We start from the raw sequence: 23988 nt of genomic DNA, 5'->3' as shown, positions 1-23988 counted from the left end.
CCGCCGGGAATCGAACCCGGGTCTCCCGCGTGCAAGGCGAGTGCAGTGACCACTACGCCATGGGAGCTGACTTTTGGGAGGCATATTAACACGTCAATTGGGACCCGATCGGCCCTCTGTGGCGTAGTGGTCAAAACGAAGGGTTCGATCCCATTCGAAGTGTGAAATTTTATCCTCAACATTGTTGAAAATTTTGACCACTCTTCCAGTGGCGTAGCGTGGTCTAAATTCAAGTGTAGGGCGTGTAGAGCTCACAGGTCTACCAAGTCCCATCACAGTACATGCCATTAATATTTATGGGCATTAGAGTGGGCTTTTGAGTTGTAAGGCCGCCATACACGCTACGCCACTGCACTCTTCAGTCCTATTCAAACAGTGCACTGAAGCACTTTTATTTTCTTTGTCTCCCTGATTTCACCGTTCAAGAGGGGGAAAAATGTCTAACCGGTGACGGCCCAGTTTCAGCAGTCGCTACACTGTCTTATGAATACGCTCAACCAGGCTAATCCGTTCTTTATACGCTGCATCAAGTCTAACACCATGAAGGTAAGGTTTTACTTTAGACTCGTGTGGTCTGTGTTGTAACATGCCCATCCCGTAGTATGCCTCTCATCAGATCGGCGAGGAAAGACACAACACTTCCTACTTAGGTGCTGGGTCAACACGAGAACACCAGGAAGTAACCCGTTGAAATATTTGCAATCGAAATACGGGTACAAATTTTTGTCGATGGTGGACACTGGGCATCAAACACGGGACCTTCTGCATGGCAAGCAAGCGCGTTACCACTGGGTTAACCGTGTCCTACACTTACTAAAAAACGAGAAAAATCTTTCAGAATTAAGTCTGGAGAAGAAAATTTTTGGTAGAAACATTTCTGGATTGTTGAGAAACAATATTTTTGTTGTCGATGGTGGACACTGGGCATCAAACACGGGACCTTCTGCATGGCAAGCAAGCGCGTTACCACTGGGCTAACCGTGTCCTATACTTATAAAAAACGAGAAAAATGTTTCAGAATTATGTAAGTCTGGAGAAGAAAATTTTTGCTAGAAACATTTCTGGATTGTTGAGAAACAATATTTTTTATGAAAATGTTGCCGGTGGGTATTCTAGGCGTCAAACCTTCTATCAAACAATATTTTATCCCATTTCAGATTCCCAATAACTTCGACATAGACACAGTTTTGCGACAATTGCGATACACAGGCATGTTGAAGACTGATGTCAGATACCGCCGGTGGGTATTCTAGGCGTCAAACCTTCTATCAAACAATATTTTATCCCATTTCAGATTCCCAATAACTTCGACATAGACACAGTTCAGCGACAGTTGCGATACACAGGCATGTTGAAGACTGTCAGATACTATTAGATTATTTACTGCTATGGTGAATTACACATCATTTTATTCTATCATTAGTAAGTTACTAAGTAACCTTCATTAACAAGTAACCTTCATTAGTAAGTAACCTTCATTAACAAGTAACCTTCATTAGTAAGTATACAGTCAGTAGTGGTCACTGCGCTCGCCTGGCACGCGGGAGACCCGGGTTCGATTCTCGACGTCAAAAATTCATTTATCTTGTCTGTATGATGGTTTGTTCCACAACAACTATCGAACGGGTTTTTACCCATTTTAATGAAATTTGGGAGGCATATTAACACATCAATTGGGACCCGATCGGCCCTCGGTGGCGTAGTGGTCAAAACGGAGGGTTCGATCCCATGGAATTTTATCCTTAACATTGTTGAAAATTTTGACTACTCTTCAGTCCTATTCGAGCAGTACACTGAAGCACCTATTAACACATCAATTGGGACCCGATCGGCCCTCGGTGGCGTAGTGGTCAAAACAGAGGGTTCGATCCAATTCGAAGTGTGGAAATTTATCCTTAACATTGTTGAAAATTTTGACCACTCTTCAGTCCTATTCGAGCAGTACACTGAAGTACTTTTATTTTATTTTAATTTATTATGGTGCGTCAACACAAAATTAAATGTTATACACACCTATTGAGAATTACCTAAATTTTTATTTGGGTTCTACGGAGGAATTCGAGGGGAGGAGAGATATCATTGTCTCTAAGACAAGAGAGTAGAGTGGAAAATAGATTAAGGGAGGTCCTAGCATTTGAGTAGTTTTGACATTCATAATATGTGCTTACTTAACAACTGAAGCACTTTTATTTACTTTGTCTCCCTGATTTCACCGTTCAAGAGGGGGAAAAATGTCTAACTCCCTCCCCCCCCCTTTCCTTCCCTCTTCAGGAAACCATGACACGAAATCCTCCTCGTCCTCCCCTCCCTCCCCCCTCTCCAAGCTGGGAGGGGAAGAGGACGAGTATTCCGATGGCCTTGACGACGTGAACGACCTTGACAGCGACGAGTACGAGGATGAGACGAGTAGTACGCGCACTGTGTTTAGGAGACGAAGGTAAGTATTCGTCCCCCCCTCCTCCCCTCTTAGACTCGTGTGGTCTGTGTCGTAGCTTGCTCATCCCATAGTATGTCCACAAAAAGCCTACACAAAAACACGTACACTAAAAGTCTACTCCGAGGCTTAGGTGTGGGGCTTACTTATTTACTTCCTTGTCCGTGATGTAGGAATGGGCAAACAACTCTATAGGTCGGGTTAAGCTTTTACGAAGGTAACAGATGGGCGAGAAAAGACACAATACTTCCCATTTAGATACTGGGTTGGTTAACATGGGAACACCAGAAAAAACCCTGTTGAATTTTTTTGTCGACTGCGGGAATCGAACCTGTGATTTAGTCAGTGGTAGGAGTCTCACTTCTGTAAGCAGTTTAGACAGCGAGAGTAAAGGGACTTTTTAGTCTCATTCTAGTCTCAACAAGGTATATTCTATTCTACATTCTCCTCCCCCCTCAGCACAAACACAACCACCGTCTCCTCCCGCCCCCCCCCCCTCCCCCCTCTTAGACTCGTGTGGTCTGTGTCGTAGCATGCTCATCCCATAGTATGTCCACAAAAAGCCTACACAAAAACAATTACTCTAAAAGTCTACTCCGAGGCTTAGGTGTAGGAGCTTACTTATTTGCTTACTTGTCCGTGAGATAGGTTTAAGGGCAAACAACTCTATAGGTCGGGTTAAGCTTTTACGAAGGTAACAGATGGGCGAGAAAAGACACAATACTTCCCATTTAGGTACTGGGTTGGTTAACATGGGAACACCAGAAAAAACCCTGTTGAATTTTTTTGTCGACTGCGGGAATCGAGCCTGTGATTTAGTCAGTGGTAGGAGTCTCACTTCTGTAAGCAGTTTAGACTGCGAGAGTAAAGGGACTTTTTAGTCTCATTCTAGTCTCAACAAGGTACATTCTATTCTACATTCTCCTCCCCCCTCAGCACAAACACAACCAACCTACAGATGTAAGTTTTGTTCTCATAACTGCTGGCTTTCTCCTATCCAGAAAGATAAAGCTCACGCTCGGTCGCGGGTTCGATTCTCGCCTTTATCCTAAATAGATAAGGTTTATTCTCGGAACGGCTGCTCTTATAAGCCAGTCAATAAGAGATGCGATTTCTTCCCTAGGTCTGTGTAGTAAGCGCTAGGTCGCGGGGTTGATTCTAGCTCGGGGCGACCTAGATACAGAAAAAGTTTGTTCTTGGAACGAATTTCTTTCTCCTATCCTGACCTCTTTCTCCATAAATGGTTTATTCAATTTAAATCGATGCCAAGTCTATGTAAACCCAGCCAGACCCTTGACAAATGGACTGTGCCTGATGGCATGTGGATGTGTTCCATGTTCCAATCCACAAAAAAAAAGCTCAAACTATTACTATCCCCTCTTCCTTTTTATCCCCCCCCCTCAAGGTGTCCGGGCGTACATTGAGCGCAAGCGGTTCTGTCGGCTCAAAGAAGCGGCCATCACTATTCAGCGCTGGTGGCGCGCGGTCCTAGAACGACGCTGTCTGCGTTCACACCTGGCCGCGTCGACTATACAACGCGTGTGGCGGAGCTACAGAGCGAGGGCCTGGGTTCGAAGCCTGCGCGACAATCTGGTGCAGTTCCAAGCGCATGCGCGAGGTAAGTTTTTATTTTTTTAACGAAATACCCAACCACAAAAAAAAAAAAAAAATAGGTGTATTGATCCTAGGGGCGTCAATTCCCATACTTTTTTTTCGGGAAGTATATCTTAACCGTTCTTACCGTTTACGAGATATCAGCGAAGAAAGATTGACTTTGGTTAATATCTCGATGGATGAACGGATTTTCCCCCTAAAAAAAAAGTGACGACGTTGATGCGTTAGATTTTTTATTAAAATAAAATTGAAAAATAAAAAATAGGTGTATTGATCCTAGGGGCGTCAATTCCCATACTTTTTTTTTCGGTATATCTTAACCGTTCTTACCGTTTACGAGATATCAGCGAAGAAAGATTGACTTTGGTTAATATCTGGATGGATGAACGGATTTTCCCCCTAAAAAAAAGTGACGAAAAAAAAAAACGTTAGATTTTTTATTAAAATAAAATTGAAAAATAAAAAATAGGTGTATTGATCCTATGGGCGTCAATTCCCATACTTTTTTTTCGGTATATCTCAACCGTTCTTACCGTTTACGAGATATCAGCGAAGAAAGATTGACTTTGGTTAATATGTATCTGGATGGATGAACGGATTTTCCCCCTAAAAAAAGTGACGAAAAAAAAAGATAAGTAATATGTTGTATTATCTATTAGGTTTATATTTATATTTAATTTATTTTAAGTATGTACCTAATCTTTCATTACTTATTATTATTGTACTTTACTATGTAATCTTTCATGTAATTGTAATATTTTTACGTTTGAAAGAATAAAAAAAAAAAATTATTATTCATTAACTTTTTCTTTGCTCCCTCAGGCTATTTACTCAGGAGAGACATGAAGAATAAGAAGAGGAAAGTGAGTTGCTTCCTTGGACCATATCGGGAAAGCATACAAAATTTCATTTGCTCGACTGCTCGATCGTTTCTTTTGGGGTTATCAACATTATTCATTAACTTTTTCTTTGCTCCCTCAGGCTATTTACTCAGGAGAGACATGAAGAATAAGTAGAGGAAAGCCAGCAAGACTCCGACAGAATCTGAAGTGGAGGTGGAATCAGAAGGGAAAGGAGATGCCAGCAGTGTTCATTCTGAAATATCAGACCATATCAATCATACCCATGACCGGTAAGTAAATATCTTGTTGTTAACAAAAGCAAAGGAATTTGGTCATTCGAATAGAATATACGTTGTTTATCATGTCTGAATCTGAAGTAGAAGGGAGCATTCTGAAATATCAGACCATATCAATCATACCCATGACCGGTAAGTAAATATCTTGTTGTTAACAAAAGCAAAGGAATTTGGTCATTAGAATAGAATATACCTTGTTTATCATGTCTGAATCTGAAGTAGAAGGGAGAGGAGATGCCAGCCAGCAGTGATCATTCTGAAAGTATATCAGACCATATCAATCATATAAGGCAGTGCAATAGTCCTAAATGAAAATGGACGCGGCACACAAGGGATCAGGAAGAGACCGCCTTAACATAATAATAATAATAATATCAATCATACCCATGACCGGTAAGTATTTGTATGGCGAGGGTCTTTAGGGAACGTTAGGTCTGACTTCGTACACTAAAAACCCACTCTGAGGCTTATGTGTAGGGGCAAACAGCCCTAAAAGATGGCTTAAGCTTATACGAAGGGAATGTCAAACAGCGAGTAGACGAGTGTCTAGCTGTAGGGCTATAAACAGGGAGGAGAACAGCTAACCCTAACCAGCCTAGCTCGCTGGCAGTTCTGCAAAGCGTTCTCTCAAAACAGCCCTAAAAGATGGCTTAAGCTTATACGAAGGGAATGTCAAACAGCGAGTAGACGAGTGTCTAGCTGTAGGGCTATAAACAGGTAGGAGAACAGCAAACCCTAACCAGCCTAGCTCGCTGGCAGTTCTTCAAAGGGTTCTCTCTGCTTTTAAAGAACAAGAACAATTCCTAATGATGGTTGACTGCGGTTCAGGATGAGCCAAGAAAACACGGCTAGAGACCATCACCCTACGGGTTACTTTCTGTTGTTGTCGTGTTGACTCAGCACCTAAATGGGAAGTATTGTGTCTCATCCTCCATCTGATGATTGACATACTACGTAATGGGCATGCTATGACACACACCGCACGAGTGTAATATAGAAGTTTTTACCTTTTTTAATAGTCTACCTTAGTTTTTCTCTCTTCCTACCAACAACTCAAGATAGCAGCAACAGACAGACATGATTGGCTACACCGACAAGGCCTTTCCTTTAGAGAACCTGATGATGATCAATAGTGTACCTAGCAGTTGTTCTATTCTATTTTACCTATATTTATTAGGGTGGCCCTTATTTTTCGAAAGTTCGAAATTAAAGACGAAATACTTCCTAATCAACTCAATTTCTCGTTGCCCAGGTCCTATGATTACCATTGCCGGACACACGTTTCACGAGTTGCCGGCGTCCGGGCTGAAAGCGAATGCTGCCGGTGGTGCCGGAGTTACCAGTAGTAATAGTAATGCCAAGCCGGAGCGGTGCAAGTATTGTGATAAGAGTTTGGATCTGAAGTCCCTGGGCGGGGCGCAACGCTGTGCATGTAAGTATTCTATTGTCACATCAGTCTGTTTACAGGATATCTATTTCAACCATAGTTGTTGTAGCGGCTTCAGCTGTAGCCGAATGGTGATAGCAGAATAAAGAAAAGATATATATATTTTTTGCGATACACCGCACCGGGGTGATGGTCTCTAGCCATGCTTAATTGGCTCGTCTCGAACCGCAGTCAACCATCGCCATCATGAGGACTTGTGCTTGTTCTTTTCAAGCAGAGAGACCCTTTGAAACTGCCAGCTAGCTAGGCTGGTTAGGGTTAGCTGTTCTTCTCCTTGTTTATAGTCCTACAGTTAAACGCTAGTCTACTCTCTGTTTAACGTCCCCTAGCCAGACTAACGTCCCTAGCTTGAAAGTGGTGCGTTTTATGTGCTGTTGCCGCACCGCTGCCTATTAATTGTCATTGCTTCCAAAATTTCCACAGATTGTAACGAGTGTTTTCACACACGTTGCATCCAGAGTGGTGATTCTACCGTGCCAGAGATCTCTGCTACATTCTAACAGCTCGTCCACACTCAAACACAGACTAAACACAAATTAGTTTAGATAAAACTTGGAACTCGCTTCTCTCGCTTTTTTTTAAGTTAAGCAAGGTTTTATATTCTTATTTGTAAACATTACCTATGAAATATATAAGACCTTGTTTAGACTGCGGGAGTAAAGGGACTTTTCAGTCTTATTCTGGCAGTATAAACACGGTATATTCTATGCCTGTTTTAATATACTTCTCTTATTTGTACCTACAATTTTTTCTCGTTACCTAGCAAAAATCTCGTTCCAACAGGAATAAATAAATCTTCTTCTTCGCCTTTTCTCTGGTCGGAAGGACAGGTAGACCTGGAGGTCGTCGGCGTAAAGATGATAGCCTTCTTCTTCTTCACCTTTTCCCATGTTCAGATGAGGTCGGCGTTTGTCGTCGGCCTCTCAATCAGCTTTAGAGTGATCGCTTTGAGGCCAACTGATTTTGGCTAAAACAAAATTTTCCGAGTGGGATGCCCTTCGCACTCAACCTTCGCTATTGATATAGCGTGAGGAAATTTGGACTAGTCTATACTCCCTGTTTATAGTCCCCTAGCTAGACGCTGATCTACTCTCTGTTTATAGTCCCTCAGCCAGACTTTAACAGGAATGAATAAATAAAATGATAAAAATTTATAAACATTTTTGGTGTTGGATGTTCTTGAAGTTTCAATATCTTTTGGTGATGTTTTTTTCACTGGTCAGTTTTTGGTTCCTAAACAATACTAGATTATCTCTTTTGTTCTTCGTTTACTTTAGGTGGTATTGCACTTTCCTATGATCTTTGTTTTCCTCTCTTCTAGCTATTTTTTTCTTTGTAACCTTTTCTTCTCTTCCAGTTTTTTTTCTTTGTAAAATTACAATGGCCTGTTTTAATATACTTCTCTTATTTGTACCTACAATTTTTTCTCGTTACCTAGCAAAAATCTCGTTCCAACAGGAATAAATAAATCAAAATACTTCCTTCATTTCCAGATCGGGACTACCGCCCTCTAGTCACAGCACGTCAGGCTCCCCCCCGAGTGATCTCCCCTCCCTCCCCCTACCTGCCAGACGGCAAAACTCCCAAGACACGACCAGCAGCGGGCATCGAACCCAGGACCTGAGCGAACTGAGCCTCCGAGCCATGTCTATAGACACGGACGTGGACGATTTGGACGAGAAGTTAGCCGTGGACATGTTTACGGATGAGAAGCTAGCTCAGGACCTCATGGAGGATCTGTGTATTGATGGAAATGAAGAGGATTACCACAAGATATCGTAAGTACCGGGTTCGATCCCCTCCATCGACAAAGATTTGTAAAGGTGTTTGTAAATGAAGATACAATGATGTAGTACCTACAGATTTGGTAACCCTGGACTCGTTTTTTTTTTTATTTTTTTTTTTTGCAAAGTGTAGTGTTGTGTTGACCCAGCACCTAATCCGACCCCGCCGGGAATCAAACCCCGGACCTCCGGTGTGTAAGCCCAGTGTGATACCCACTCGTCCACGGAGGTTGCTACAGTAATGGAACTCTTTAGTTCTTTGCGGGCTGTCTTAGAAGTATTTGAATCTTAAGCTTTGTTTCGTCTTTCTTACAGGGTGGGAGATCCTCAAACCATCCTGAGCCCGTCCAAGACTCACCCTCCGGACAGTATAGCACCTTCCAGCAGCGGCCCTGTTACCACCCCCACCACCCCTCCTACCCCTTCTCTCAATAAGACTGACTCACCCAGTAAGACTGAAGTCCTGACGAAGGTTACGTACAGGAAGGCGAAACGTCATAGCCGAACCTTCATTAGTAAGTAACCTTCATTAACAAGTAATCCTCATTAACAAATAACCTTCATTAACAAATAACCTTCATTAGTAAGTATACATTCAGTAGTGGTCACTGCGCTCGCCTTGCACGCGGGATACCCGGGTTCGATTCCCGTCGTCAAAAATTCATTTATTTTGTCTGTATGTTGGTTTGTTCCACAACAACTATCGAACGGGTTTCTACCCATTTTAATGAAATTTGGGAGGCATATTAACGGAGGGTTCGATCCCATTGGAAGTGTGGAATTTTATCCTTAACATTGTTGAAAATTTTGACCACTCTTCAGTCCTATTCGAGCAGTATACTGAAACACTTTTATTTACTTTGTCTCTTTGATCTCACCGTTCAAGAGGAGGGAAAAATGTCTAACTCCCTCCCCTCTCTTTCCTTCCCTCTTCAGGAAACCATGACACGAAATCCTCCTCGTCCTCCCCTCCCTCCCCCCTCTCCAAGCTGGGAGGGGAAGAGGACGAGTATTCCGATGACCTTGACGACGTGAACGACCTTGACAGCGACGAGTACGAGGATGAGACGAGTAGTACGCGCACTGTGTTTAGGAGACGAAGGTAAGTATTCGTCCCCCCCCCTCTTAGACTCGTGTGGTCTGTGTCGTAGCATGCTCATCCCATAGTATGTCCACAAAAAGCCTACACAAAAACAATTACTCTAAAAGTCTACTCCGAGGCTTAGGTGTAGGAGCTTACTTATTTGCTTACTTGTCCGTGAGATAGGTTTAAGGGCAAACAACTCTATAGGTCGGGTTAAGCTTTTACGAAGGTAACAGATGGGCGAGAAAAGACACAATACTTCCCATTTAGGTACTGGGTTGGTTAACATGGGACTGATGTCAGATACTATTAGATTATTTACTGCTATGGTGAATTACACATTATTTTATTCTGTTTTGTTTCAGATTCCCAATAACTTCGACATAGACACAGTTCAGCGACAGTTGCGATACACAGGCATGTTGGAAACTGTCAGAATACGACAGGCGGGATACAATGTTCGACTGAGCTATGATGAGTTCATACAGTTGTATAGGATACTGTTGCCACAGGGATTACAAAGGTGAGAGCTTAGAAGGATCTAAATTGAATCATTTTTTTTCCCTTAGCCTTTTCCCGTGTACAGAAGGGGTCGGCGTTTTTCGTCAGCCTCTCCATCAGCCCTAGGGTGATTGCTGGGCTGACACTTGGTTTTGGCTACAGAAATTTTAAGAGTGGATGTCCTTCGTACTCAACTTTTGCCGTTTCTTTAGCAAGGGTAATTTCAGCCTGGTCTACTCCCTGTTCAAAGGGTCCCAGCCAGACTAAGAGCCTATTCACACTTGTGAGTTTATCCGATTTTTCTCCGAATGTCCTGTAGGCAATGTAATTTAAAAGAGAGGGTTCACACTACACGATTTTTTTTTCCGAGCGACAAAAAATGTGTTTGTAGGCAATGTAATTCAAATGAAAGCGTTTACACCACACTACACGACACGATTTTTTTTCGGAACGACAAAAAATGTGTTTGTAGGCAATGTAATTCAAATGAAAGCGTTTACACCACACTACACGACACGATTTTTTTCCGAATAAATGGGACCGGGCCTTGAGGTTGTTTTAACATTTTCATTCTGTTTTCCTCGCCAGCTCTCCCAGTGATGTGCGGGAATTTCTTCTCACTCTCAATTTGAACCGGGATAACTATCAGATCGGAACGTCCAAGATATTCCTACGCGAATCGGAAAAGTTGCGGCTAGACTTCCGTCTCCATCAGCAAATCATGGGATCCATTGTGGCCATACAGAAAGGTAACGCTAGGTTCGATTCCCGCGAACTTTTTATCCGAAATCAAATGCTCGTAGGTACGGCCTTTATCCTACAGAGAGCCATACAGAAAGGTAACGCTAGGTTCGATTCCCGCGAACTTTTTATCCGAAATCAAATGCTCGTAGATACGGCCTTTATCCTACAGATGGCCATACAGAAAGGTAACGCTAGGTTCGATTCCCGCGAACTTTTTATCCGAAATCAAATGCTCGTAGATACGGCCTTTATCCTACAGAGATAAGTTTTTTTTCACACAACCACCGTCTCCTCCACCTCCCTCGACGGCGAACCTCCAAAGGCCACAACCACCAACGGCCTCCCCTCCGCGGACACGGGACCGACCGTCCCGTCCAAAAAGTACCTGGCGCGCGCCGTCCCGGTTTCTAGTCATCAGCCTACCGCTCCGGTGCGGGTCGCGCGAAGGCAGCGCGAATACACCCGAACGGATGAACGCACGCTCGTGTATGCTCGGCTTAGTGATGCGGGGGATAATGCTGACTGTGATAACGCCCTGGACAACGCTGTACATAGTAGGACGTCTTTATCTGACAAGTAAGTCGTCACCAAAGTTACTACCAGCTAGTTTTTTAGTAGTTAACCTGGACAACGCTGTACATAGTAGGACGTCTTTATCTGACAAGTAAGTCGTCACTAAAGTTACTACCAGCTAGTTTTTACTTTCCTTACCCTACGCCCTGGACAACGCTGTACATAGTAGGACGTCTTTATCTGACAAGTAAGTCGTCACCAAAGTTACTACCAGCTAGTTTTTTAGTAGCTAAATTCCTTTTTTAGTCCGTCCTTCCTTTATTATTACAATAGTAATAAAAAGGTAGGAAGGAAAGTAATGTAATCGGATCAAATTTTCGATGGTCAGTTTTTAGTGCCAAAACACGTTTTGAGGTCCCTAGACTCCCTAGAGCCTTAATCCAAAGTTTCAGCCATTGGTCCGTGTGTGTGTCTGTCCCGCGGTATCTGCGGTTTGTTCGCGGTATCCGCGGTTTGTTCGCGGCTTCGCGGTATCCACAACTTATTCGCGGTATCCGCGGTTTGTTCACGGTATCCGCGGTGTTTTCTTGGTGTCCACGGTTTGTTCGCGGTTTTTTCGCTGTTCATAGAATGTATTTGAATCCTTATTCCAAGTCTGTGATATTCGTCATCAGTATTTTTATTCTCTTCGCGCAACGTGTATTGATTGATTGACTAACTAATTAATGGACATAAACCAACGGACACAACATCTACCTCTACGACATTACCTGCGATCTCTTTGTTCGCGGTTTTTTCGCTGTTCATAGAATGTATTTGAATCCTTATTCCAAGTCTGTGATATTCGTCATCAGTATTTTTATTCTCTCGCGCAACGTGTATTGATTGATTGACTAACTAATTAACGGACATAAACCACAACATCTACCTCTACGACATTACCTGCGATCTTTCCCCCGCCTTTGTCGTCACATCTTCAGTCTTCTCCTCTCTGTACCGTTTCCACGCCAGGTTAGCCAAACCATACAGAATCCCCAGGCCCAGCTTGAAATACAACTTGGCCGTCACCAATTCGAACGCCAAGTAGGCGAGCTTTTTCAGCGTTATTTGATCACGGACATATTTGAACGCCGGAGCCGCCAAATTGGTTTTCAGCGCCGCCGGTTTGAGTTCTGGCGGCAAATTGGACTTTAAGTAGGACACACCTTTGTCCGTCATTTGCAGAACGGTTTGGACAGCTCTCTTCGCGTTTGGACCGTTTTTAACCGCAATTTCTTCTTTTGCGGCAGTTAGTTCGTCTTGTTTTACAACAGCTTGATAGTCTTGTTTCGCACCAGTTTGACCATCTTTTGCAACATTTTGCCCGTCTTCGGTTGTGTTAGAGACGACACACCTTTGTCCGTCATTTGCAGAACGGTTTGGACAGCTCTCTTCGCGTTTGGACCGTTTTTAACCGCAATTTCTCCTTTTGCGGCAATTGGTTCGTCTTCTTTTACAACAGCTTGATAGTCTTGTTTCGTACCAGTTTGACCATCTTTTGCAACATTTTGCCCGTCTTTGGTTGTGTTAGAGATGTGGTTAATTCCTCCAGGACCAATTCTCATGTCGAGTTCACTTTGTGTTTTTTCATCTTGACGTCCGATTACTTGTGTACCGCTTGGTTTTGGTGTAACTTGGATTATGCCCGTTTGGTTTTTTTCGTGAGACTGTCAATGAACGAAAATATGGACCCTGTCAAATTCGAGAACGAATCCTATTCGTTTAGGACAAAGTTCGTCCCGGGCGGGAAAATAACCCGCGATCTAGTGCTTTCAAGGCAGGCGCGCTTCAAGCTAACGAAAAAAGAACTCAGTAACATGTTACTCGGATACAGACCATCCGGAGATGTTCTATACCTGAGCGCGATCGTCCTTTAAGTAGAGTCCATTTTATTCATCATGATCCTTCAGCCTTCACATGCCTCTGCGTGTTAACGCAACCACGGAATTGTAAAAAAAGCAAAGAAAAGATTTTTTTTTTTTTGCGATACAACGCACCGGGGTGATGATCTCTAGCCATGTTTAATTGGCTCGTCCTGAACCGCAGTCAACCATCACCATCGTGAGGACTTGTGCTTGTTCTTTTCAAACAGAGAGAACCCTTTGAAACTATCAGCTAGCTAGGCTGGTTAGGGTTAGCTGTTCTCCTCCCTGTTTATAGTCGCACAGCCAAACGCTAGTCTACTCTCTGTTTAACGTCCCCTAGCCAGACTAAGGTCCCTAGCTTGAAAGTGGTGCGTTCTATGACTTCTATGTGCTGTTGCCGCACCGCTGCCTATTAATTGTCATTGGTTCCAAAATTTCCACAGATTGTAACGAGTGTTTTCACACGCGCTGCATCCAGAGTGGTGATTCTACCGTGCCAGAGATGTCTGCTACATTCTAACACCTTGAGGACTTGTGCTTGTTCTTTTCAAGCAGAGAGAACCCTTTGAAACTATCAGCTAGCTAGGCTGGTTAGGGTTAGCTGTTCTTCTCCCGGTTTATAGTCGCACAGCCAAACGCTAGTCTACTCTCTAACGTCCCCTAGCCAGACTAACGTCCCTAGCTTGAAAGTGGTGCCTTCTATGTGCTGTTGCCGCACCGCTGCTTATTAATTGTCATTGCTTCCAAAATTTCCACACATTGTAACGAGTGTTTTCACACAGGTTGCATCCAGAGTGGTGATTCTACCGTGCCAGAGATCTCTGCTACATTCTAACACCTCGTCCACACTCAAACACATACTAAACACAAAATGGTCCTGTTTAAAACTTGAAACTCGCTTCTCTCTTTCAGATTGTAACGAGTGTTTTCACACGCGCTGCATCCAGAGTGGTGGCGTGGTGATTCTACCGTGCCAGAGATCTCTGCTACATTCTAACACCTCGTCCACACTGATCAGTGGCGGGGCTCCCCTGGGGCGCAACAGGAAGCTGATGAGGAAGGCCCCCTCGTCGTCTACCAGTTCCCTGTCCTCGCCGCATTACTATGAGAAATCCATGACTACGGGTATGTTTTTCCTCCCAAGAGGGGGTTTTTTGAGAGGTTTGATAGAGGGAATCTCACTAAAACTTACCTTCCACGCACTATCCGGCTATAAAAAAGATAAATTTCGGCTCGGGCGGGAATCGAACCTGCGGCCTACCACTTACAATGCAGACGCGCTACTCTTCAAGCTAACTAGTCTGGTAGAGGGGGTTTTTTGAGAGGTTTGATAGAGGGAATCTCACTAAAACTTACCTTCCACACACTATCCGGCTATAAAAAAGATAAATTTCACTCTTCCTCTTGCTGATTGGTCTGAACCGAGCAACTTTCCTTTTCCCGTGCTCAGACAGGGTCGGCCGTTTTTCGTCAGCCCCTCAATCAGCCCTAGGGTGATTGCTCTTGGGATGACATTTAGTTCCGGGTACAACATTTTTCAAAGTGTATGTCTTTCATACTCCAACTTTTTCTATTTTTACTTTCCTTATCCTATAGGAAGGAAAGTAATGAAATCGGGTCAAATTTTCGATGGTTAGTTTTTAGTAGGGACCTCAAAACACGTTTTGAGGTCCCTAGAGCCTAAATCCAAAGTTTCAGCCATTGGTCCGTGTGTGTGTCTGTCTGTAAACAAAATATCTCGAGAACGGTAAAAGCTAGAGACTTGAAATTTGGTATGTAGCTGTCAAGTGTGACAAGGATGCGACACGAAACTTTTGGTTAAGACCGGTGCAACGGTTGGCGGCATTTTACCGCTTTTTGGCGGTTTTCGGTGTAATTTAACAATATCTCGGGAACGGTATAAGCTAGAGACTTGAAATTTGGTATGTAGTTCACATATGTGACAAGGATGCAACACAAAACGTTTGGTTGAGATGATTGCTGTTTTACTTCAGTTATTTTTTTGAGCAATGGATACTTACAAGTCATCAGACTTTGCATGGATCCACTTGTAACTATCCATCGCTAAAAATAACTTAAGTAAAATAGTATTTACAAAGGATGTCTAAATTAAATAAATTCATTAATAGCACAGTAGACTGGAAATTTTGAAAAATTGGACTGGAAAACCGGGAAAAGTCAGGGAATTTTATTTTTCCATTTTGGTAGACACCCTGGGTGAGCTTTTGATACCATTCAGGGTTTCATCTTCAGACCAAAATAGGAAGATGTTGACCCTGTTAGACAGGGAGATGTTGATGTTGTTCTGGTTCTTGACCCGAAAATTTTCGGCAATAAATATCGATTTTTGAGTGAGAGTTGTGCGACTAGTAGTTGTGATAGGCCATAATGACAATGACGATCATGTACACCTCAATGAGAACCCCGGAGGTGAAACACAGCGCTCTGCTAGGCTGGGGAAGCACGTAGATCCCGTACACAACTGTGTGCAAGAATCGTGCTAGCGTGTAGATACATGACGATCATGTACACCTCAATGAGAACCCCGGAGGTGAAACACAGCGCTCTGCTAGGCTGGGGAAGCACGTAGATCCCGTACACAATTGTGTGCAAGAATCGTGCTAGCGTGTAGATACGAATGAGCCAACAGGCCAGCATAACGCCAGGGTCGGTCATAATGTAGAGAAGGGCGATAATGAGAAACCCTGGAATGTTTTCCAAATCGTTGAGATGGGCCCTGGAAATAATCAGGGATGGAAATAACAGTTAAACTGGGATAAATGGAAGTATGAGCCAACAGGCCAGCATAACGCCAGGGTCGGTCATTATGTAGAGAAGGGCTATGATGAGAAACCCTGGAATGTTTTCCAAATCGTTGATGTGGGCCCTGGAAATAATCAGGGGCGGAAATGTAGAGTTAAACTAGGATATAATTGGGAATACAGTCAAACACGTATTAGCCAATAGGCCAGCATAACGCCAGGGTCGGTCATAATGTAGAGAAGAGCTATGAGAAACCCTGGAGTGTTTTCCAAATCGTTCAGATGGGCCCTGGAAATAATCAGGGATGGCAATAGCGTTAAACTGGGATAAATGGGAACACGTATGAGCCAACAGGCCAGCATTACGCCAGGGTCAAATGCTAGAAATTGACTATTAGGTCATCTTTCTTAAAGATATAGGTAGGGTGAATTTCACCAATACATAATTGTTCGGTCATTATTAACAGGCCTGTTAAGTTAACAGCCTGTTATGTTCCATTTGATTAGTGTAGGGCAGGGATTTCCAACTTCAATGTGTATGCGGGCCACATGCTACATTGGCAGGTACTTCGTGGGCCACATACACAGGTTAGGAGGCCCGTATCCAGAATATCCTTGATGGGATGAGGGTTGATGCCCCATTTTCGGAGTCCACCCCATAGTAAAAGATTCCACTAAAAGCTTCGCGGGCCACAAAAGTTATCTGCGGGGCGCTAGTTGGAAATCGCTGGTGTAGGATGTTAAGGGTCAAAAAGCAAGTTGGTGAAACCCACTAATAATGTCTTTTGTGTCTTTTATTTTAAGAGGGGGTTTTTTGAGAGGTTTGATAGAGGGAATCTCACTAAAATTTACCTTCCACGCACTATCCGGCTATAAAAAAGATAAATTTCGGCTCGGGCGGGAGTCGAACCTGCGGCCTACCACTTACAATGCAGACGCGCTACTCTTCAAGCTAACTAGTCTGGCATCTTTTGGTTTCAGGTTCGATAGGCAAGCCAGCCAGTCCCGCTTCAGTAGAGGGCAAATTCAATCTAACAGGCACCTCTGAATTTACTGACAGCACAGATAAGATTATATCTGACGCCAAGGAACTGCAACTTATGCACGACTTTATCACACAGAAGGTAAGTACTGTTAAGCTACGTTGGCCGTGGTTGGTATCCGGATGGGTGACCATCAGACCATCAGACCATCTGGGCTATCGCGTGCTGCATTTTCCGATTTTGGTTTCAGGTTCGATAGGCAAGCCAGCCAGTCCCGCTTCAGTAGAGGGCAAATTCAATCTAACAGGCACCTCTGAATTTACTGATAGTACTGATAAGATTATATCTGACGCCAAGGAACTGCAACTTATGCACGACTTTATCACACAGAAGGTAAGTCCTGTTAAGCTACGTTGGCCGTGGTTGGTATCCGGATGATGGTCATCAGACTCTGAATTTACTGACAGCACAGATAAGATTATATCTGACGCCAAGGAACTGCAACTTATGCACGACTTTATCACACAGAAGGTAAGTACCTTTAAGCTACGTTGGCCGTGGTTGGTATTCGGATGATGGTCATCAGACCATCTGGGCTATCGCGTGCTGCATTTTCCGACCCTAATTATTAAACGATTAGATCAAACTTAATTTACAGAATAAATATTTACAAATGGTAACATAATGTACATATAAGTACAAAATAAAGTTTGATCAAGGGTGGGGTTAATGCCTATTGCCTATGGCATTCCCTAATCATGTTGGGTGAAGTTAATGTCAGGAGGCAAAAAAGAATAATTAAAAAAAAAAAAATAAATTACGAATAGGAAGGTGTCTAATTGGTGAGCTTTTGATACCATTCAGGGTTTCATCTTCAGACCAAAATAGGAAGATGTTGACCCTGTTAGACAGGGAGATGTTGATGTTGTTCTGGTTCTTGACCCGAAAATTTTCGGCAATAAATATCGATTTTTGAGTGAGAGTTGTGCGACTAGTAGTTGTGATAGGCCATAATGACAATGACGATCATGTACACCTCAATGAGAACCCCGGAGGTGAAACACAGCGCTCTGCTAGGCTGGGGAAGCACGTAGATCCCGTACACAACTGTGTGCAAGAATCGTGCTAGCGTGTAGATACGTATGAGCCAACAGGCCAGCATAACGCCAGGGTCGGTCATAATGTAGAGAAGAGCAATGATGAGAAACCCTGGAATGTTTTCCAAATCGTTGAGATGGGCCCTGGAAATAATCAGGGATGGAAATAAGAGTTAAACTGGGATAAATGGAAGTATGAGCCAACAGGCCAGCATAACGCCAGGGTCGGTCATAATGTAGAGAAGAGCAATGATGAGAAACCCTGGAATGTTTTCCAAATCGTTGAGATGGGCCCTGGAAATAATCAGGGATGGGAAATAGCGTTAAACTGGGATAAATGGAACACGTATGAGCCAACAGGCCAGTATTACGCCAGGGTCAAATGCTAGAAATTGACTATTAGGTCATCTTTGTTAAAGATATAGGTAGGGTGGATTTCACCAATACAATAATTGTTCGGTCATTAACAGGCCTGTTAAGTTAACAGCCTGGTCTGTTCCATTTGATTAGTGTAGGGCAGGTATAGCAATAGAGTCTGGTGGAGGGGCTTTGTTCATCGACCTGTCCTATAGGATAGAACGATAATGGTTATGTATGTATGTATGTAGTAATAAAAAGGTATAAGGGACGGACTATTGTATTCGCTTCGGTGTCGTCTGTGTTTCTGTCAGTCTGTCTGAATATGGCATTCCCTAATCATGTTGGGTGAAGTTAATGTCAGGAGGCAGATAACAAAGTCTTTGCAAGTTATACAGTGACTTTACACCCCTATAATTCTTACATCCATATTTATGAACAAAATACTGGCTCTCAGCAAGTGCTCAAGCATCAATTCCAAACATCTGATTGGTCAAATTTTGTTTAAGACTGATCTGAGTTCGAGAATTTTTGTTTATAAATATGAGTGCTGAAGAAAATGAAAAAATCCTCAGTAAAGAAAAAGTTACTAATTTTTTGTTTGGGGGTACGAAAATATTTATTTTAAAATTTTAATGGCTTTTCTGATTTTCATCATTTTATGCAGTTAGAAAACGATTTGGTGTACTACGTATGTATGTATTTATATTGGAATCTTGGTCTTTTGATTTCCTATGGGGGGAAATAACTACATGTTTGAATTTTATTTAAAAAAAATATAGATACATAATTACTTTGAAAAATATTTAAAAAACAACAAATTATTTATTTTTCTTGGAAAAAAAAATAATAATCATATCGAAAAAATAAAAATAAATAAGATAACAAAACTCACACTACCATTTTCACAGCGATCGCTGCAAACATCGTCTTTAAAAAAAGAAAGTACAAATCCCACAGTAATCAAAACTTCAAAACTGAAGCTCTGAAAGTGCTCAAACCTTTCCACTTCGAACTTACCACTACAATAGATTTTCTTACTCTAATGTAGAGAAGGGCGATGATGAGAAACCCTGGAATGTTTTCCAAATCGTTGAGATGGGCCCTGGAAATAATCAGGGATGGAAATAAGAGTTAAACTGGGATAAATGGAAGTATGAGCCAACAGGCCAGCATAACGCCAGGGTCGGTCATAATGTAGAGAAGGGCGATGATGAGAAACCCTGGAATGTTTTCCAAATCGTTGAGATGGGCCCTGGAAATAATCAGGGATGGCAATAGCGTTAAACTGGGATAAATGGGAACACATATGAGCCAACAGGCCAGCATCACGCCAGGATCAAATACTAGAAATTGACTATTAGGCCATCTTTCTTAAAGATATAGGCAGGGTGAATTTCACCAATACATAATTGTTCGGTCATTAAGAGGCCTGTTAAGTTAACAGCCTGTTATGTTCCATTTGATTAGTGTAGGGCAGGGATTTCCAACTTCCATGTGTATGCGGGCCACATGCTACATTGGCAGGTACTTCGCGGGCCACATACACAGGTTAGGAGGCCCGTATCCAGAATATCCTTGATGGGATGGGGGTTCCATTTTCGGAGTCCACCCCCATAGTAAAAGATTCCACTAAAAGCTTCGCGGTCCACAAAAGTTATCTGCGGGGTGCTAGTTGGAAATCGCTGGTGTAGGATGTTAAGGGCCAAAAAGCAAGTTGGTGAAACCCGCTAATAATGTCTTTTGTGTCTTTTATTCTATTCTTACCTCCGTAATCGTTCTATGTCCGGATCTTCATAAGAGACTACTCCCCCATTCATATTAGTATCCTCTGGACTGACAAACACCTGAAACAAACCATTCCGAAGTGAAACCGTTGATTTCGATGTTTATTTATTTATTTTATTTATTTATTTATTTATTTTAGATATAATAGGCCTTTTGGCAAGGTCTATTTACAGAGTTTTTATAATATAAGACATAAGTATACTCATGTTGATAAATTAAATAGCAGACCCTGCCCACAAAATCAGTGAAAGTCGACCAACCCTAAAATTCCAATTTCTCTACATTATACATAAAGAAACCATCACACCCGCAGGAATTTTTTCCCGCGGTAAACATCTAATTCTCAATATTTTGCCACTCGGGGCGAACTTTGTCCCAAAGATTCTAAACAGATAAGGTTCGTTCTCAGAGCGGTTCTCTACATTATACATAAAGAAACCATCACACCCGCAGGAATTTTTTCCCGCGGTAAACATCTAATTCTCAATATTTTGCCACTCGGGGAAAACTTTGTCCCAAAGATTCTAAACAGATAAGGTTCGTTCTCAGAGCGGTCGGCTTTCTCCGTTGTTACAGTTCCCTCTATCAACCCTAAAAATCTGGTGTGAACATCACACGACTTTCCTCATCCTATTGAATGATGCTTTGGGTGTTTTTGTTCTTATAGGCAGTTGTTACAGTTCCCTCTATCAACCCTAAAAATCTGGTGTGAACATCACACGACTTTCCTCATCCTATTGAATGATGCTTTGGGTGTTCTTGTTCTTATAGCCAAACTTTTACAATATCTCTAACCGTTTAGTCGGTATAGCTGAAAACCGCCAAAAAACGGTCGAAACCCGCCAAAAAGCGGTCAAAATACCGCCCTTTTACAATATCTCTAACCGTTTAGTCGGTATAGCTGAAAACCGCCAAAAACGGTCAAAAACCGCCAAAAAGCGGTCGAAATACCGCCAACAGCAGCACCTATCTCAATAAAACCGCCAAAAAGCGGTAAAATGCCGCCAACCGTTGCACCGATCTTAACCAAAAGTTTCGTGTCGCATCCTTGTCACATTTGATATCTACACACCAAATTTCAAGTCTCTAGCTCTTACTGTTCTCGAGATATTTTGTTTCGTTGCACCGATCTTAACCAAAAGTTTCGTGTCGCATCCTTGTCACATTTGACATCTACACACCAAATTTCAAGTCTCTAGCTCTTACTGTTCTCGAGATATTTTGTTTACAGACAGATTCAACCAAACGTTCTGAGTTGCATCCTTGTCACATTTGTGAACTACATACCAAATTTCAAGTCTCTAGCTCATACCGTTCCCGATATAGTGTTAAATTACACCGAAAACCGCCCAAAAAGTGGTAAAATATCACATTTGTGAACTACATACCAAATTTCAAGTCTCTAGCTCATACCGTTCCCGATATATTGTTAAATTACACCGAAAACCGCCCAAAGGACCAATGGCTGAAACTTTGGATTTAGGCTCTAGGGACCTCAAAACGTGTTTTGGCACTAAAAACTGACCATCGAAATTTTGACCCGATTACATTACTTTCCTTCTTATAGGATAAGGAAAGTAAAAACATGTTGAAATATTTGGAGATATCACAGAGAGAAGAGAGGGAACAGAGAACCTTCCAACCTGAAATCAGAAGAGAGAATGAGCTCTGACAAAAATCTAGGTCCGAAGAAACCTCTCCTTGACCCCCTACTACCAAAAATGAAAGTAGGGGTTTGGTTGAGATGGTTGCTGCGCTTGGCGGTATTTTGACCGCTTTTGGACAGATTTCGACCTTTTTTTTGGCGGTTTTCAGCTATACCAGTAATCAATTTGTATATATAAAACGGGAAGACTTGGAAACCTTCTTCTAAATTTGAAGAACCTGGTAGGGTTCCCATGACCGCTGTCGAGTTCCCCTGCTGAATAGCGAGAGATATCCTTTGTGTGAGGAAGACAGCGGCCCTTCTGATTCTGTCTCCCTTACATTATATTGATCCCGTGACTGGCTGTTGCGGGGCCCACTCAGCCTCGTGAGGAAAATGAGTAGCTATGACATGTAAATGCGCAATGTTGCGCATAGCGACCGGTGCCAGCATGGTAGGTAAACAATCGATATAAGCTAGAGACTTGAAATTTGGTATGTAGTTCACATATGTGACAAGGATGCAACACAAAACGTTTGGTTGAGATGGTTGCTGTTTTACTTCAGTTATTTTTAGCAATGGATACTTACAAGTCATCAGACTTTGCATGGATCCACTGGTAACTATCCATCGCTAAAAATTACAAAGGATGTCTAAATTAAATAAATTCATTAATAGCACTATTATTATTATTATAACATTTCCTTTTTTCATTCCCTCTTCAGTTCCCACTCAACGGGTTCGGAGCTTCTCAAGCGCCGGAATTCGGACACCTCCTCCGTGCAAAGCTCGAGACCCGGGTTCGATTCCCACCAGAGTGAGCTAGTCAAGAAACCGGTTCGGATATCCATGTCTTCGGACTTTGGACCGTCCACCCCGGGTTCAACCAAGGTTACATCCCCAGGTAAGAACTGGTTGCTAATTGATTTTACATTAAGCCGGGCTTCCGACACTAAAGCCTTTAGCCAGCCCTCTTCTACTGAAGATGGGTGCATAGTGGATACTTTCGGAGGATTTCTTTGTACGATCACTCTTCCTCTTGCTGATTGGTCTGAACCGAGCAACTTTCCTTTTCCCGTGCTCAGACAGGGTCGGCCGTTTTTCGTCAGCCCCTCAATTAGAGCCCTAGGGTGATTGCTCTTGGGATGACATTAAATGCTACATTAGACGCTTGTGGCCTGTGTCGACACCGCTTGTGGCCTGCTACATTTTGACCATAGGTTTGGAGATTCCTCTGTGGTTATTTAGATAATAGTTATATTGTCATAATTTAAGTTATTTGTAGTTTGTTGGTGATTTTCGCAGTTTGTTCGCGGTATTCATGGATTATTGAGATACTTATTGGGAAAAATCCTACAATGCTGCAGTGAGCACCAAAGTTGTGATATAATAACACAAAGAAATTGCATTTTATTCTATTCTTACCTGCGTAATCGTTCTATGTCCGGATCTTCATAAGAGACTACTCCCCCATTCATATTGGTATCCTCTGGACTGACAAACACCTGAAACAAACCATTCCGAAGTGAAACCGTTGATTTCGATGTTGATAAATTAAATAGCAGACCCTGCCCACATCTTTCTTCTCTCTTCAACTCCTTCTTCTTCTCTTCGATCTGTCCTTCTTTCTCCTCCTCCTTTTTCTCTTTAAACTCTCCTCTTTTCTCTTCTACACTTTCCTCTCTTTCCTTCTACTTCTTCTTCTCCTTCTCCTCCCCTTCTTCTTTTTTTCTCTCTCTGCTTTTTCTTCTTCTCCTCTTACTCCTTTTCTTCTCCTACTTGTCCTTTTTCTTTCTCGTCTTCTTCCTCCTCCTCCTCTTTCTAGTTTCCTCTCTGCTTTTACGTCTGCCCTCTCTTCTCTACCTTGAGTTCTCTACTTCTAATCTCTCTCTCCTCTACCCCTTTCTCCACTTTTTTTTCCTAATATCCCTTTTCATGTCCTCCGACTCCTTTTTCTCCTCCCTCTTTTTCTCCTCCCTCTTCTCCCCTCCTTTTTCTCCTCTTTTTTCTCCTTTTTCTCCTCCTCCTTTTTCTCCTTCTTTTTCTCCTATTTCTCCTCCTTTTTCTTCTTCTTTTCTCCTCCTTTTTCTCCTCCTTCTTCTCCCCCTCCTTCTTTTTCTCCTTTTTCTCCTCCTTCTTTTTCTCCTCTTTCTTCTCCCCCTCCTTTTTCTCCTCCTTTTTCTCATTTTTCTC

At 42.6% G+C, this 23988-nt stretch overlaps 3 protein-coding genes and 1 long non-coding RNA gene across 4 annotated transcripts; 3 read left to right on the top strand and 1 right to left on the bottom strand.

The window, feature by feature from the left end:
• The first annotated feature begins 444 nt into the window (after positions 1–444).
• Positions 445–1350, top strand: LOC113471572. Its single transcript, XR_003394214.1, has 2 exons — positions 445–546; positions 1295–1350. It is a non-coding gene; the product is annotated as an uncharacterized LOC113471572 (long non-coding RNA).
• A 1836-nt stretch (positions 1351–3186) lies between these two features.
• Positions 3187–5053, top strand: LOC113471571 (unconventional myosin-IXb-like). The gene is made up of 4 exons (XM_026830811.1): positions 3187–3259; positions 3840–4052; positions 4871–4911; positions 5030–5053. Exons 1-4 carry the CDS (start codon positions 3187–3189, stop codon positions 5051–5053), a joined length of 351 nt encoding a protein of 116 aa, XP_026686612.1.
• Positions 5054–5432: 379 nt separating this feature from the next.
• LOC103519252 (myosin-IIIb-like) lies at positions 5433–10935 on the top strand. Its single transcript, XM_026830810.1, has 9 exons — positions 5433–5471; positions 5569–5579; positions 8127–8411; positions 8733–8932; positions 9354–9519; positions 9627–9675; positions 9867–10024; positions 10591–10751; positions 10916–10935. Exons 3-9 carry the CDS (start codon positions 8278–8280, stop codon positions 10933–10935), a joined length of 888 nt encoding a protein of 295 aa, XP_026686611.1. The 5' UTR covers positions 5433–5471; positions 5569–5579; positions 8127–8277.
• A 4429-nt stretch (positions 10936–15364) lies between these two features.
• LOC103519249 (microsomal glutathione S-transferase 1-like) lies at positions 15365–23300 on the bottom strand (the record flags this gene model as incomplete). Its single annotated transcript, XM_026830812.1, has 3 exons — positions 15365–15678; positions 19517–19617; positions 23221–23300. Coding segments are annotated over 3 exons (330 nt in total), but the record flags the coding sequence as incomplete, so codon positions are not given.
• Positions 23301–23988: the final 688 nt, after the last annotated feature.

The sequence above is a fragment of the Diaphorina citri genome, unplaced genomic scaffold (genome assembly GCF_000475195.1).
Source record: "Diaphorina citri unplaced genomic scaffold, Diaci psyllid genome assembly version 1.1 scaffold2623, whole genome shotgun sequence".
NCBI classification, from domain to species: Eukaryota; Metazoa; Arthropoda; class Insecta; order Hemiptera; family Psyllidae; genus Diaphorina; species Diaphorina citri.
Note: the sequence above shows the minus strand (reverse complement) of the source record. Positions and strands in the feature narration are given on the sequence as shown.

Excerpts from the sequence above, each read along its gene's own strand:
- LOC113471571 (XM_026830811.1), top strand. The coding sequence starts at position 3,187 with ATGGGAACACCAGAAAAAACCCTGTTGAATTTTTTTGTCGACTGCGGG. Across the intron at positions 4,053-4,870 it reads GTTCCAAGCGCATGCGCGAG|GCTATTTACTCAGGAGAGAC; the intron begins GTAAGTTTTTAT and ends TTGCTCCCTCAG. Across the intron at positions 4,912-5,029 it reads TGAAGAATAAGAAGAGGAAA|GCTATTTACTCAGGAGAGAC; the intron begins GTGAGTTGCTTC and ends TTGCTCCCTCAG.
- LOC103519252 (XM_026830810.1), top strand. The coding sequence starts at position 8,278 with ATGTCTATAGACACGGACGTGGACGATTTGGACGAGAAGTTAGCCGTG. Across the intron at positions 8,933-9,353 it reads TCATAGCCGAACCTTCATTA|GAAACCATGACACGAAATCC; the intron begins GTAAGTAACCTT and ends TTCCCTCTTCAG. Across the intron at positions 10,752-10,915 it reads CATTGTGGCCATACAGAAAG|ATGGCCATACAGAAAGGTAA; the intron begins GTAACGCTAGGT and ends TTTATCCTACAG.